This window comes from Lipotes vexillifer, unplaced genomic scaffold (genome assembly GCF_000442215.2).
Source record: "Lipotes vexillifer unplaced genomic scaffold, Lipotes_vexillifer_v1.1 scaffold238, whole genome shotgun sequence".
Lineage (NCBI taxonomy): Eukaryota > Metazoa > Chordata > Mammalia > Artiodactyla > Lipotidae > Lipotes > Lipotes vexillifer.
In genome coordinates, this window is record NW_006785665.1 from 1,984,119 (window position 1) to 1,996,198 (window position 12,080).

Here is a 12,080-nt window from a genome sequence, read left to right on the forward strand (position 1 = left end):
AAAAAAAAAAAAAAAAAGTATCGCACAAACATACGGGTAGAATTACTGTTATCATCTTTCTTTGACTAGAACAGGGCTTAAAAAAAAAAAAAGAGCAGGGCTAAAGGTGGGGCTGGAGAGGAGGCCTCGCTTCTAGTGGAGGAGCCTGGGAGGCTTGAATCCTGGGAAGGCACCAGGTTTGACGCTTGCCTACTTGGTATCCCACCCCTCTGACAGCCACCACTCGGGAGCGTCCCAGCTCTGCCATCTACCCCTCCGACAGCTTCCGACAGTCCCTGCTTGGGTCCCGCCGTGGCCGCTCCTCCTTGTCTTTAGCCAAAAGTGTTTCCACCACCAACATTGCTGGGTGAGCCTCTGCTTGGGGAAGGGAGAGCCAGGCAGGCAGAGTATGGCAATGGAGACGGGGGGCTGAGAGGTCTTTCCCATCCCTGAGTTCAGAATTATAGACAGACAGGTAAGGAGAACTTGGGGTACTGCCTCTGGGATCCCACCTTGGGTCCCCACCCGGGAAGGGAACTCTTGCCGGAGTCGGGTGATGCAGCCAGGCTCCACTCCCCTCAGACACTTCAACGATGAGTCTCCCCTGGGGCTGCGCCGGATCCTCTCCCAGTCCACAGACTCCCTCAACATGCGGAACCGGACCCTGTCAGTGGAGTCCCTCATCGACGAAGGTGACTGTGCCCGGACCTCAGGGAGACCAGGGCATGAGGGGCAGGTGGGAGCAGTCCTGGGAACGGCAAGGCGGGAAGGGATCTAGAGAAGGGCCCAGGACCCAGGGAAGAGAATTGGGATCCGAGTTGTTTCCCCCACTCACTTCCAGGTGCAGAGGTGATCTACAATGAGCTGATGAGTGACTTTGAGATGGATGAAAAGGACTTTGCAGCTGATTCCTGGAGCCTTGCTGTGGATAGCAACTTTTTGCAGCAGCATAAAAAGGAGGTGATGAAGCAGCAGGATGTCATTTATGGTGAGCCAAGAAGACCACCCCAGACTTCTCTTTTGTCACCAGTCCTGTTTCTTTGTGTCCTTCCTCTGCCAGCCCCTACCTCTCAACACCCTTCCCTCTTATCCCATTGGCCTTCAAGACCCTGCCTGGCATCCCCACAAGTGGCCACTAGGCCCCCACCTTTTGGGCTGTTGACCTCCAAGGCCCTTCTTTATGCCTTCCTTCCAGTCAATTCTTAGTCTTTCCTCTCTGCCTGTTCCAACACTGTACTGGGAACTGTGGGAAACCTAGACATGTAGGGGGCACATGGTTCTTGACCCTAAAACAGCTCATAGCTTAAGATGGCACGGCATAAAGATTAAAAAATGATTAGAAAATGATCTAAGATCGTACTAATGCAGAATGTTAGCCTGGAAGGGATCTTGAAAACCTCAAATGAGCCCTGAGGTCCCCAGCCTAGGCCCCACCAATTGTGGCCAAGCCAGGGTAGAGGCCAGGTGTCCCATTGTCCCCACAGAGCTGATCCAGACAGAGCTACACCATGTGCGGACCCTGAAGATCATGACCCGCCTCTTCCGCACGGGGATGCTGGAAGAGCTACAGCTGGAGCCAGGAGTGGTCCAGGGCCTGTTCCCCTGCGTGGACGAACTCAGTGACATCCATACACGCTTCCTCAGCCAGCTGTTAGAACGCCGACGCCAGGCCCTGTGCCCTGGCAGCACCCGGAACTTCGTCATCCATCGCTTGGGTGACCTGCTCATCAGCCAGGTGAGAAAAGGCAGGACCCATGGGCAGCATTCATGGGAGGAGGTGTGACTAGAGTGGGCATTTCTCATCATTTCATCAAACTCTAGGGAGTGGAGCCAGAGAGGGCTGGAGAGGCAGGAAGCCCGCCTGTTTGGCGGGAGGCCAGAGGGTGTTGGGGATGAGATGTGGCTTTGAGGGAAATGCTGACACAGCCCTGCTCCCCCAACTTCTAGTTCTCAGGTCCCAGTGCAGAGCAGATGCGGAAGACCTACTCGGAGTTCTGTAGCCGCCACACCAAGGCCTTAAAGCTCTATAAGGAGCTATATGCCCGAGACAAACGCTTCCAGCAGTTCATCCGGGTGAGCAAACCTCTCCAGGACCCACACTCAGCCTCCTCTAGTGGCCCAACCCTTGTGGACACATCCGCTTGTGGATCCCATCAGCAGCCCCTCATAGCAGTAGAGCAAGTGCCTTTGCTACTTTGGTCCTCACAATAAACCTGTGACCTTCTCGTCCCCATTTTCCAGACTGGGTCACCTACGCCGACCGGTGTGAGGTAAATGGCCAAGTTAGGGCCGGCACCAGGGCTTAGGCTCCAAGAATGCTCCAGCGTTCTTTCTGTTGCCCTCCCCTCGGGCCCCACTCTGGCCCTGAGCCCTCCTCTGCTCTTGTAGAAAGTGACCCGCTCGGCCGTGCTGAAGCGGCATGGTGTACAGGAGTGCATCCTACTGGTGACTCAGCGCATCACCAAGTACCCGGTGCTCATCAACCGGATCCTGCAGCATTCCCACGGTGAGAGGAAGAGCCTGGGGGGGAGGAAGGTGGGAGAGGGCTACCTGGGGTGAGAAATGGCTCAGGATAACCAAGGGGAGGGATAGGGTCAGATGTGGAATGCTGGGCAGCCTCTGAAGGTGGGAATCGAGATTGGTGGGAATTGGGGCTGGCTTGAAGCTTGGCTGAGCCCTCCCTCCCTCATGCTGACCCCTGGTCAGGGATCGAGGAGGAGCGCCAGGACCTGACGACGGCACTGGGGCTGGTGAAGGAGCTGCTGTCCAATGTAGACCAGGATGTGCACGAGCTGGAGAAAGGGGCCCGCCTGCAGGAGATCTACAACCGTATGGACCCTCGGGCCCAGACCCCAGTGCCTGGCAAGGGCCCTTTTGGCCGAGAGGAGCTTTTGCGGCGCAAGCTCATCCACGATGGTTGCCTGCTCTGGAAGACAGCTACTGGGCGCTTCAAAGGTCAGTGGTCAGCTTGGCAGGCCAGGCAAGAGTCCGCGGTCAGATATAAAGGAGAAGCATCCAAGCCCTTAGGACCTCTTTTAATGCAGCCCTATACCCAGGGTGAGACCCAGTGGGAGGAAAATATGTGGTCTCTGTTGCGACAAAAGTCTGAATTCTGGATTTCATGGGTGATACAAGGACTTCCTTGTCAGTATTTATTCATTTCTTTGGTTCTTGCATGCCCAGAAAGCTACTGGTTTTGATGAAGAAAACAAATTCCAGGATCAGAGGACAAGATCAGGGTAGTTGGTTCTACCAGCTGGAATCCCAGCCACCAGGGCTGGGGAATGGGCAGGAGCTTTGGGAACACAGCTAGGGAAGGCCCACGGGAGGGGGTGGAGCCCAGCGAAGGGCAGGCTGAGTGGAGAAGAGAAAAGGGGGTGGGGCATGTTGGGCTGGGGCCCTCTTCCCCAGACTCTCTTCCCAGACTGCACTGGCCAATGCTTTCCTACCTAAATCAAGACAAGAGAGTTGCAGACGTTGGCTATGGGGGTGAGGAATGAGGGGCAGAAGTATACCGTGCTACCTGAGGCTAGAGCCTGCCTGCACTTCTGTCCTGTGTCATGAAATCCCCACTTCATAGGCTTGAGTATTGCAGGCTTCACCAGCCACTTTCCTTCATCCCTTTCTCTCCTTCCCATCCCTCCCACGCCGAAGCTAAGAATATAAAGCATGGGGGGGGTTAAAAATAGCAAGGGTGGAGAGCTTTATTTCTGAAAGCCCTCCCCTTCTGTGTGCCCACAACTTAAAAAGATCTCCAAGGGCAAAGGGTAAGTGTGTGTCTTCTCGACTGTGACATCCAACTTTCTTGGGCTTGACCTTTATTTCCCCTTAAGTCTTAAAGCACAGGACCTCTTAGGATCTGAGAGCCTGGAAGGTGGGGCAGAGAAGGAAAATGAAAGCAGGGCCTGCTGGGGTTGAAGGAGATTGGGATTGTTCAGTGGTGGGAGAGATGGCTAAGGAACCCAACTGTTCTCCCTGCGGAGCACAAAATGAGAAGTGGCAATATGCTGGGGTTGGGGGAAGCTTAGACCAAATATCCAAAAAGGTCTTATGTTAGTCAGTTGTTCAACATGGAACTGAAAGGCTCTGGGAATCCTTTTACTACCCTGACAGAACTTCTGGACCCTTTCACACAGAAAAATACACGTGTGATATATTAATATGTAAAGTTGCTTATGCAACTTCAGAGGATTTGCAGAGCACTTGTAGACATCCTAGGGGGTCTGTAGACCCCAGGTTAAGAAATCCGCATTTGTTGGATAAAGAGGGTTTTCTCCAAAGGCGTTGGGTGATCGCTTATGGGCACCTCTAGCCCAAGAAGCTGATTAATCTGATGGCACGTGCATTTACCCCCCATTTCTGAGTTATAAGAATGGGAAAGGTGGGAGGTCTGCAAAAGTGGAGAAAGCAACCAGAGGGAGAGAGGTCAGGAAGAGGGGAAACAGGAGCTCTTACCTAATGGGGTAGACCTGGTCCTTGAGAAAGAAAAACAGCTGCTCAGACACTTTATAATCCTGCCTTTATCCTCCTGCCAGATGTGCTCATGCTGCTGATGACAGATGTGCTGGTATTTCTCCAGGAGAAGGACCAGAAGTACATCTTTCCTGCCCTGGTGAGACCTTCTACCTTCTTCTTCCTCAGCACAGACAAGTGTTGAGGCCCTTCTTGCTTTCTTACCCCAGCCTGGAAGAACCCTGGAATCCTCCAGAGTCAAACAGCTGTTATTGTAGCCATTACTATAATATAATAAGGAGAAATAAGAACAGCCAAGACAAATTGTTACTGTATGCAGGCACTTTTACACCTGTCAGGAAGGCCCATTATTATCCTCTTTTTGTAGATGAGGAAAGTAAAGCTTAAAGTTAATTAAATTGTCAAGGGTCACAAACGTTTCTAAGTCCTATCTGGCTGGCACCAGAGCCTGGGTTCTTAACTTGTATTCTCGGCTGACTCTTCAATCCTTTGGGGTATTCCAGAAGGACTGAAGACTCAAATATCCAGCGGTCAGGATTCCCAGCTTTAATCCTTCCTTTCCCCTGACTGGCAGGACAAGCCCTCGGTGGTGTCACTGCAGAATCTAATTGTGCGGGACATTGCCAACCAGGAGAAAGGGATGTTTCTGATCAGCGCGGCACCCCCTGAGATGTATGAGGTCCACACGGCATCCCGGGATGACCGGAGCACCTGGATCCGCGTCATTCAGCAGAGCGTGCGAGTGTGAGTGTGTGTATGGCCTCACAGTACCTGCAGTTTCAGTCCCCAGGCCACAGCACTCCCAGGGAATGGAACCCAGGGTTCAGAGGTAGAGGCAGAGGCCAGGGGAGAGACAAGATGGTCCAAGGCAGGAAATGTCATCTATGTTCTACTGTCCTGTAAAGTCGCACTTTATATGACGACAACCGCAACCACCTTCCAAATGCAGCATGAGCTGACAAGCCAAAGGAATACTTTAAGCTGTCACATTCTGGCATACCTGCCAGCCAGCAGTACAGTTTCACCTCCATTAACATCTTAGTCTGTAGGCAGTGGGCCATTATTTGGATTGTACTGTCTTTTACCTTTATTTTCTAAAAATAAATGAAAAAGAGGATAATGAAAGCATTGATACTAGTGGTAAGAGGAGCAAAACTCAAACTCCATACAACAGAGGCAAGAAGGAAATCATTTCATGTGCTAAAGCAGCAGATCTTTGGCTTCTGTTGGACACACATTAGATTTGAGGCAGTCAACTGTGTGTCTGTTGTGATGAAAAAAAGTAAAGTGCACGTAAAATGTTGAAAATGGGTTCTCAAAGATTATGCCTGAAGAATAAATTCAGTTAAGATGTTTATGATTTTTTTTTTTAGTAATTTTATATTTTATTTATTTATTTTTGGCTGGTTTGGGTCTTTGTTGCTGCGTGCAGGCTTTCTCTAGTTGCAGAGAGCAGGGGCTACTCTTCGTTGCAGTGCACAGGCTTCTCATCGCAGTGGCTTCTCTTGTTGCGGAGCTCAGGCTCTAGGCACGCAGGCTTCAGTAGTTGCAGCGCACGGGCTCAGTAGTTGTGGCTCGTGGGCTCTAGAGCGCAGGCTCAGTAGTTGTGACGCACGGATTTAGTTGCTCTGCGTCATGTGGGATCTTCCCGGACCAGGGCTCAAACGCATGTCCCCTGCATTGGCAGGCGAATTCTTCACCACTGTGCCACTAGGGAAGTCCTATGATTTTTTTTTAGCTTTCAGAGAATGGATTCTTCTCTACTTTATATTATGTAAACTTTTTTTTTTAACTTCTGCAGTTAAGACTTTGAACAAATTTTTCAGAAATGCGTGCAAAGTATGAAATTACCAATTCTAGGAAAACAAGGCAAAGTACCTGTCCCATTGACAATAGATCTATAGTGCCCTTTTTATTAATAATATTAATATTTGTAGTTGCGAAAATAATATTATTCATTATAATTGATTTATTGAGCTTCTGCCGTGTTCAAAGCAGTGGTACATTATTTCATTTAATCCTCACGGAAAACCTGTGAGGAAGATATTATCCCCATTTCTCACATGAGGAAATAAAGAGGTTACCACCTGGTAAATGTGGAGCCAGGATTTGAGCCCAGGGTGCTTGATGCCAAAAACTGTAGTTGTCCCTCTGCACTATGCTACCTCTCCAGGTGACCTTTGGAGAGGTACAGACCAGTAGATGCAGATGATCAGTGCTAGGAAAAGGAGAGGGTCAAGAGTGGATGAAGCCAGGGCGTGGAGCTGATGAGGCTTACCAGGGAGAAATAGAGCACGTTTGGGAAGGAGGGTAGGCAGATTCCTGGTGTGTGACCTGACTTCCTTCCCCAAACCCCACCCAACCTGTTATCTCTCCAGATGCCCATCCAGGGAGGACTTCCCCCTGATTGAGACAGAGGATGAGGCTTACCTGCGGCGTATCAAGAGTAAGTCCACCCACAGAGTTTGTTTAAATAATTTATGATATATCCACACAGTGGAATACTGTCTAAAAAGTGAGATGGCTCTATGAGGGCTGATGTAGATCCATAACCAAAATATATTGTTAAGCGAAAAGAGCAAGGTTTAAAACACTGTAAAGTATATGCTACCACTGACGTGAAAATATTGGGGATAAATATGTCATATGTATTTTGTATATGTGTGTGCAATATCTCTAGGAAGATAAGATATTATTACTGTGGCTTCCTCTGGGCAGGGAAACTAGGAATAACAGAGTTAAGATTGTAACTTACTTTTTTACTATAAGGCCTTATATTAGTTGGGGTATGATCTAACTGCTGTACAAAAAGATTAACAAAAATCAGTCGGTTACATGAGGTAGATTATTTCTCTCCACATAACAGTCCAGAAGTGGGAAGTGCAGGGTAGTTGTGCAGTTCTGCCCTCTCCAACGAGAAGATTCCCCATCTCTATGTCCTCTATGTCTGTGTCTCCATCACTACTCCAGCTCCTGCTATCACATCTGCATCCCAGCTAGCAAGGAGTGGGTAAAGAACAAGGAGAGTTTATACCGATTATTTTTAAGGGCACATCTGGAAGACTGTCACATCTGTTGGCCAGAATTTAGTCACGTGGCAATGCCTAGCTGCAAGCCAGGCTGGGAAATCGAGTGTAACTGGGCAGCCGTGTGCCCAGATGAAACTTGCACACCTTCTCTTATTAAAGGAAGGTGGGGAGAATGGAAACTGCTGGACAGCCTACAGTCCCTGCCACACATTGTTTTACTTTTGTTTTTAAAACAAAAGTACATGTGTTACTTTTCCCCAAAAAAAGTTATTTTCTTTTTCATAAATGCCAAAAAACCAAAATTAAGTCCTGCCACTCTGGCCAGGCCTGGCCCCTGACCCCTGGAGCTGCCCCTCCACTACTGGCTCTTCCGGGTGCTCACCTGTTTCTCATCCACAGTGGAGCTGCAGCAGAAAGACCGGGCACTGGTGGAGCTGCTGCAGGAGAAGGTTGGGCTGTTTGCCGAGATGACCCACTTCCAGGTGGAAGAGGATGGCAGCAGCGGGATGCCCCTGCCCACCCTGCCCAGGGGGCTTTTCCGCTCTGAGTCCCTCGAGTCCCCTCGTGGCGAGCGGCTGCTGCAGGATGCCATCCGTGAGGGTGAGGGGGCTCCTAGGGAAGAGTCCAGACTCATCCACTCACCATCACAAGATACGGACCCGTGGCTAGACCTGGACACACACAGACAAGGGGGACGTCAGCCCCATAGGCCATAACTCCCCTGAGTGCCTGTTGTTTGTGGGGGAAGATGGTCCTTGCTGCTGTTTGACACCTCTCATCCTGCACGTACTTGTGCTGCCCCTTGGGACCTTTAATGACCTTTGCCTTGTATGTGGTGGTGGCAGTGAGACCCCACTACATGTGCAGGGGGCATTCCCCTAGATGCCTGCATGTTCCGTGTACTGAGTGAATGGCATCCCCTCCCATCCCCCGCAGGATTCTCTGTTGCTCCTGTCCTCACCTCTTCTTTCCCCGCAGTGGAGGGCCTGAAAGACCTGCTGGTGGGGCCTGGAGTGGAGCTGCTCTTGACACCCCGGGAACCAACCCTGTCCACAGAACCGGACAGTGGTGGTAACACGAGTCCTGGAGTCACTGCCAGTGAGTGCCAGGGCAGGGGACCAAGGTAGCACGTGGGAGGGGTTAAAGAGAATGGGGTGGTACCAGGGACCAAGTGGTATCGGGGTGCTGGGGAAGTGGTTCAGCCCATCCTTTTCCCCTTCTCAACAGATGGTGAGGCCAGAACCTTCAATGGCTCCATTGAGCTTTGCAGAGCTGACTCAGACTCCAGCCAGAAGGTGGGTCTCAGGAGGTGTCAGGACTTGGCTAGAGGGAGGGAAAGGGACAGCTGCCCTATAGATCCTTGACTCAGAGCTATCAGGGACAGGCACCAGGGACTTGTGTGTCTGCTGATTCCCCATCCTTGCCCGTTTCTGCAGGATCGAAATGGAAATCAGCTGAGATCTCCCCAGGAGGTGAGATGGGAACGTGATGATATAGGAGACCGAAGGAGGGGTACTCTCATCTGAGAAATTAGAGCCCAGTTTGGAGTTGGGAGGGGGCATGTACACCTCAAAGTACCTGCAGTCTTATCGTCCCACACCCACACTTATTCAACTTCTGGGCAGTTCTCCCATCCTGAAGCTTGAACTCTGTTCCTACCCTCTCCTCTGTCCTCAGGAAGCGTTGCAGCGATTGGTCAATCTCTATGGACTTCTACATGGCCTACAGGTCAGTGGGGCAAGGGCTGGAGTGGGAAGGGGAGGAGCCAGACCCGAGCTACCCATTTAGGTGGGACAGAATCATCCTAACAGGCCTTTCTGAGCCTTCCCGATTCAAGCTCTCCAGGAATCATGACCTGGGCCCTGGGGAGTGAGGGTGAGGGGTAGAAGAAACGGGGTCCTGATACACCCCTCTGTCTGCATTCCACCCGCAGGCGGCTGTGGCCCAGCAGGACACTTTGATGGAAGCCCGGTTCCCTGAGGGCCCCGAGCGGCGGGAGAAGCTGACCCGAGCCAACTCCCGGGATGGAGAGGCTGGCAGAGCCGGGGCTGCCCCTGTGGCTCCTGAAAAGCAGGCTACGGAACTGGCATTGCTGCAGCGGCAACACGCGCTGCTGCAAGAGGAGCTACGGCGCTGCCGACGCCTCGGTGAAGAGCGGGCGACGGAGGCTGGCAGCCTGGAAGCCCGGCTCCGAGAGAGCGAGCAGGCCCGCGCCCTGCTGGAGCGGGAGGCCGAAGAGGCTCGCAGGCAGCTGGCCGCCTTGGGCCACACGGAACCACTCCCGGCTGAGGCCCCCTGGGCCCGGCGGCCTCTGGATCCGAGGCGGCGTAGCCTCCCTGCAGGCGATGCCCTGTACTTGAGTTTCACCCCCCCACAGGTAAGGAAGCTTGAAGTAGTGAACTGACATCAGGGTGGACATCAGGGTCCATGAGAGAACCAGAAAGGAATTGGAGATTTGAGGCCAAATGACATCAGGCATCAGACTTGAAGGACATAGGATACTGATGGGAGGACTGAACAGTTGCGATGGGTGCGGAAAGAAATCAGTCAGTGGTAGAGGTGCTGAGAGTTGAGTCTTCACACTGCTCATTCCCTGGCCTCCTGCTTTTCTGGCCTGCCGTCCACAGCCCAGCCGAGGCCACGACCGCCTGGATTTGCCTGTGACTATTCGCTCTGTCCATCGACCCTTTGAGGATCGAGAGAGACAGGAGCTGGGCAGCCCCGACGAGCGGCTGCAAGATAGCAGTGACCCCGACACCGGCAGCGAGGAGGAAGGTAGCAGCCGTCTGTCTCCGCCCCATAGTCCACGAGGTGAGATCCTGGTGGAGACATGGAATGGAAATGGGATGTAACCTGGGTACAGACCCTTGGGCTGTGGTTTCCAAAAGGAGCCTGCATCCTAAAGCACGGGAACATTTAGGATGGTCCCTAACCAACCACTGAGGTCTACAGTAACTCTTGGGAGGGGCACAGAGCACTTCCTGTTTTGCCTCCTGGTAGATGGGAAGTGGAACTCTTGGAAGCAAAGAATGTAGGGGCCTCTGCTCCAGTAAGTCCATGATTCCCAACCTTTTCAAGCAGAAATGGATTCCAAAGTAAAAAAATTTCAAAGACCTCCAAGTTCTTATAGTTGGTTCAGGAAATACAAAATAACCCAAAGCTACTGTGACTTCATGTAATACTAATCTTAACATATTTTGTATTTTATTAATCAAATTGTGTCTCCATATACTTAACAAGTACGTAGGTGTGGATACCTTACTTTGTTGACAGAGGTTTTCCCCTCACCCAAGGATTACAGACCTCTGCCCTCCCTCACAGCTCTCTGAGCTCCTCAGCCCAAAGACGGGGAGGCGTCAGTGTAGCGGGCCAGTAGATCACGGGAGCATCTGTTCACTCACTAACTTTGCCCCGTCCTCCTTCAGACTTCACCCGAATGCAGGACATCCCGGAAGAGACTGAGAGCCGTGACGGGGAGCCTGTAGCTTCAGAGAGCTAAGGGGGCCCCTCCCCCCACCCCATGTCCCCCTGAAGAACATTACTGAGGGAGGCAAACCTGGGGACTCCAATCTGCCAATGACGAGGGAACATTTGAAAGAACTGCTGATTGTCCTTGCCAGCTCTTGGGATCCTTGGACACGGGGGCGGGGGGGGGGCGCCATTTAGGAAGCTGGGGGTATTAGGCCACAGTGCCCCCTGGTGGCATCCAGAAGCTACACTGCAGATGCCAATTTTTCATGCCTTCTTCCCTCTACTTTAGGAAAATTTATTTATTTATTGTTTATTAGTTATGGAGGGAGAGGGGAGATTTAGAGGACCAGGGACATGGGAACCAAGCCATAGGGATCAGGGGGCCTTGTCCTTTAACACTACTGGGGTTTATTCAGGCTTAACCATGCAGCTGCTGGGTTCTAGCCCTGACACCCGTCCTGAGCAACACCCATCTTTGAGGAGAGGCTGCAGCCATGAGACCCTACTGCCCCTTCAGGAAGGGCTGTGGTCAGGGCCATGTCCCTCTCCCCTTCCCCTCAACCTCTTACTGCTGTTCTCCCTTCTCTCTGTCTTCTATGGAAACCCCAGGGAGATAACCTGGCTTCCTAGAGTTGATGGAATACAGGTTGAGGTGGCCGTAAAGGTTTGTTGGGGGGTGAGGGGGAAAACTCACAGGGACCAGAATGTTTCTTTGTTGTTGTTGTTTTCTTTTTTGTACCAAAGCCAACTGCACGTGTTTTATATTTTTAAGAGAAGATTGTAGGCAATTAGAAATCGCAGACTTCTATCTCTACATCTCGGAAGAACTTGAGGGATGGGGGGAACAATGACTTCTCCACTCATCTATAGTACTGGGGGACCCCTTTTGACCTCTTCCCCAGCTATTTGGCAAAACAGTTCTTAGGTGAGTTGGGAAATCTCTACAAACCCTGACCTCATCCCCCATCTCAGCAACCATGACCTGAAACCTCTGCGTGAATTTGGGGGATTTTTCAATGGACCTCCCCCCCCGCCCAGTGCCTGCCAGCCCCAGCCAGTTTTCTGCAAATTTGATTGTTAAAAAAAAAAAAAAAAAGAAAGAAAGAAAAAAAAAAAAAAAAAAAAAAA

At 51.4% G+C, this 12,080-nt stretch overlaps 1 protein-coding gene across 3 annotated transcripts in view; it reads left to right on the plus strand.

Moving 5' to 3' along the window:
* The window catches only part of ARHGEF2 (Rho/Rac guanine nucleotide exchange factor 2), a 31,154-nt gene extending 19,125 nt beyond the window's left edge, over positions 1-12,029 (plus strand). Inside the window, exons 6-23 of one of the 3 annotated variants that reach the window (XM_007457918.1) lie at positions 217-346; positions 562-671; positions 821-967; positions 1,464-1,714; positions 1,927-2,052; positions 2,368-2,485; positions 2,686-2,934; positions 4,515-4,591; positions 5,027-5,196; positions 6,831-6,898; positions 7,881-8,081; positions 8,460-8,579; positions 8,709-8,776; positions 8,918-8,953; positions 9,159-9,209; positions 9,415-9,858; positions 10,109-10,292; positions 10,907-12,029. In XM_007457918.1, coding sequence (XP_007457980.1) covers positions 217-346; positions 562-671; positions 821-967; positions 1,464-1,714; positions 1,927-2,052; positions 2,368-2,485; positions 2,686-2,934; positions 4,515-4,591; positions 5,027-5,196; positions 6,831-6,898; positions 7,881-8,081; positions 8,460-8,579; positions 8,709-8,776; positions 8,918-8,953; positions 9,159-9,209; positions 9,415-9,858; positions 10,109-10,292; positions 10,907-10,980 — 2,624 coding nt within the window. In that variant the 3' untranslated portion in view covers positions 10,981-12,029. The remainder of the gene's footprint in view (positions 1-216; positions 347-561; positions 672-820; positions 968-1,463; positions 1,715-1,926; positions 2,053-2,367; positions 2,486-2,685; positions 2,935-4,514; positions 4,592-5,026; positions 5,197-6,830; positions 6,899-7,880; positions 8,082-8,459; positions 8,580-8,708; positions 8,777-8,917; positions 8,954-9,158; positions 9,210-9,414; positions 9,859-10,108; positions 10,293-10,906) is intronic. The other 2 variants (XM_007457916.1, XM_007457917.1) reach the window with 2 other exon arrangements.
* The last annotated feature ends 51 nt before the right edge of the window (positions 12,030-12,080 follow it).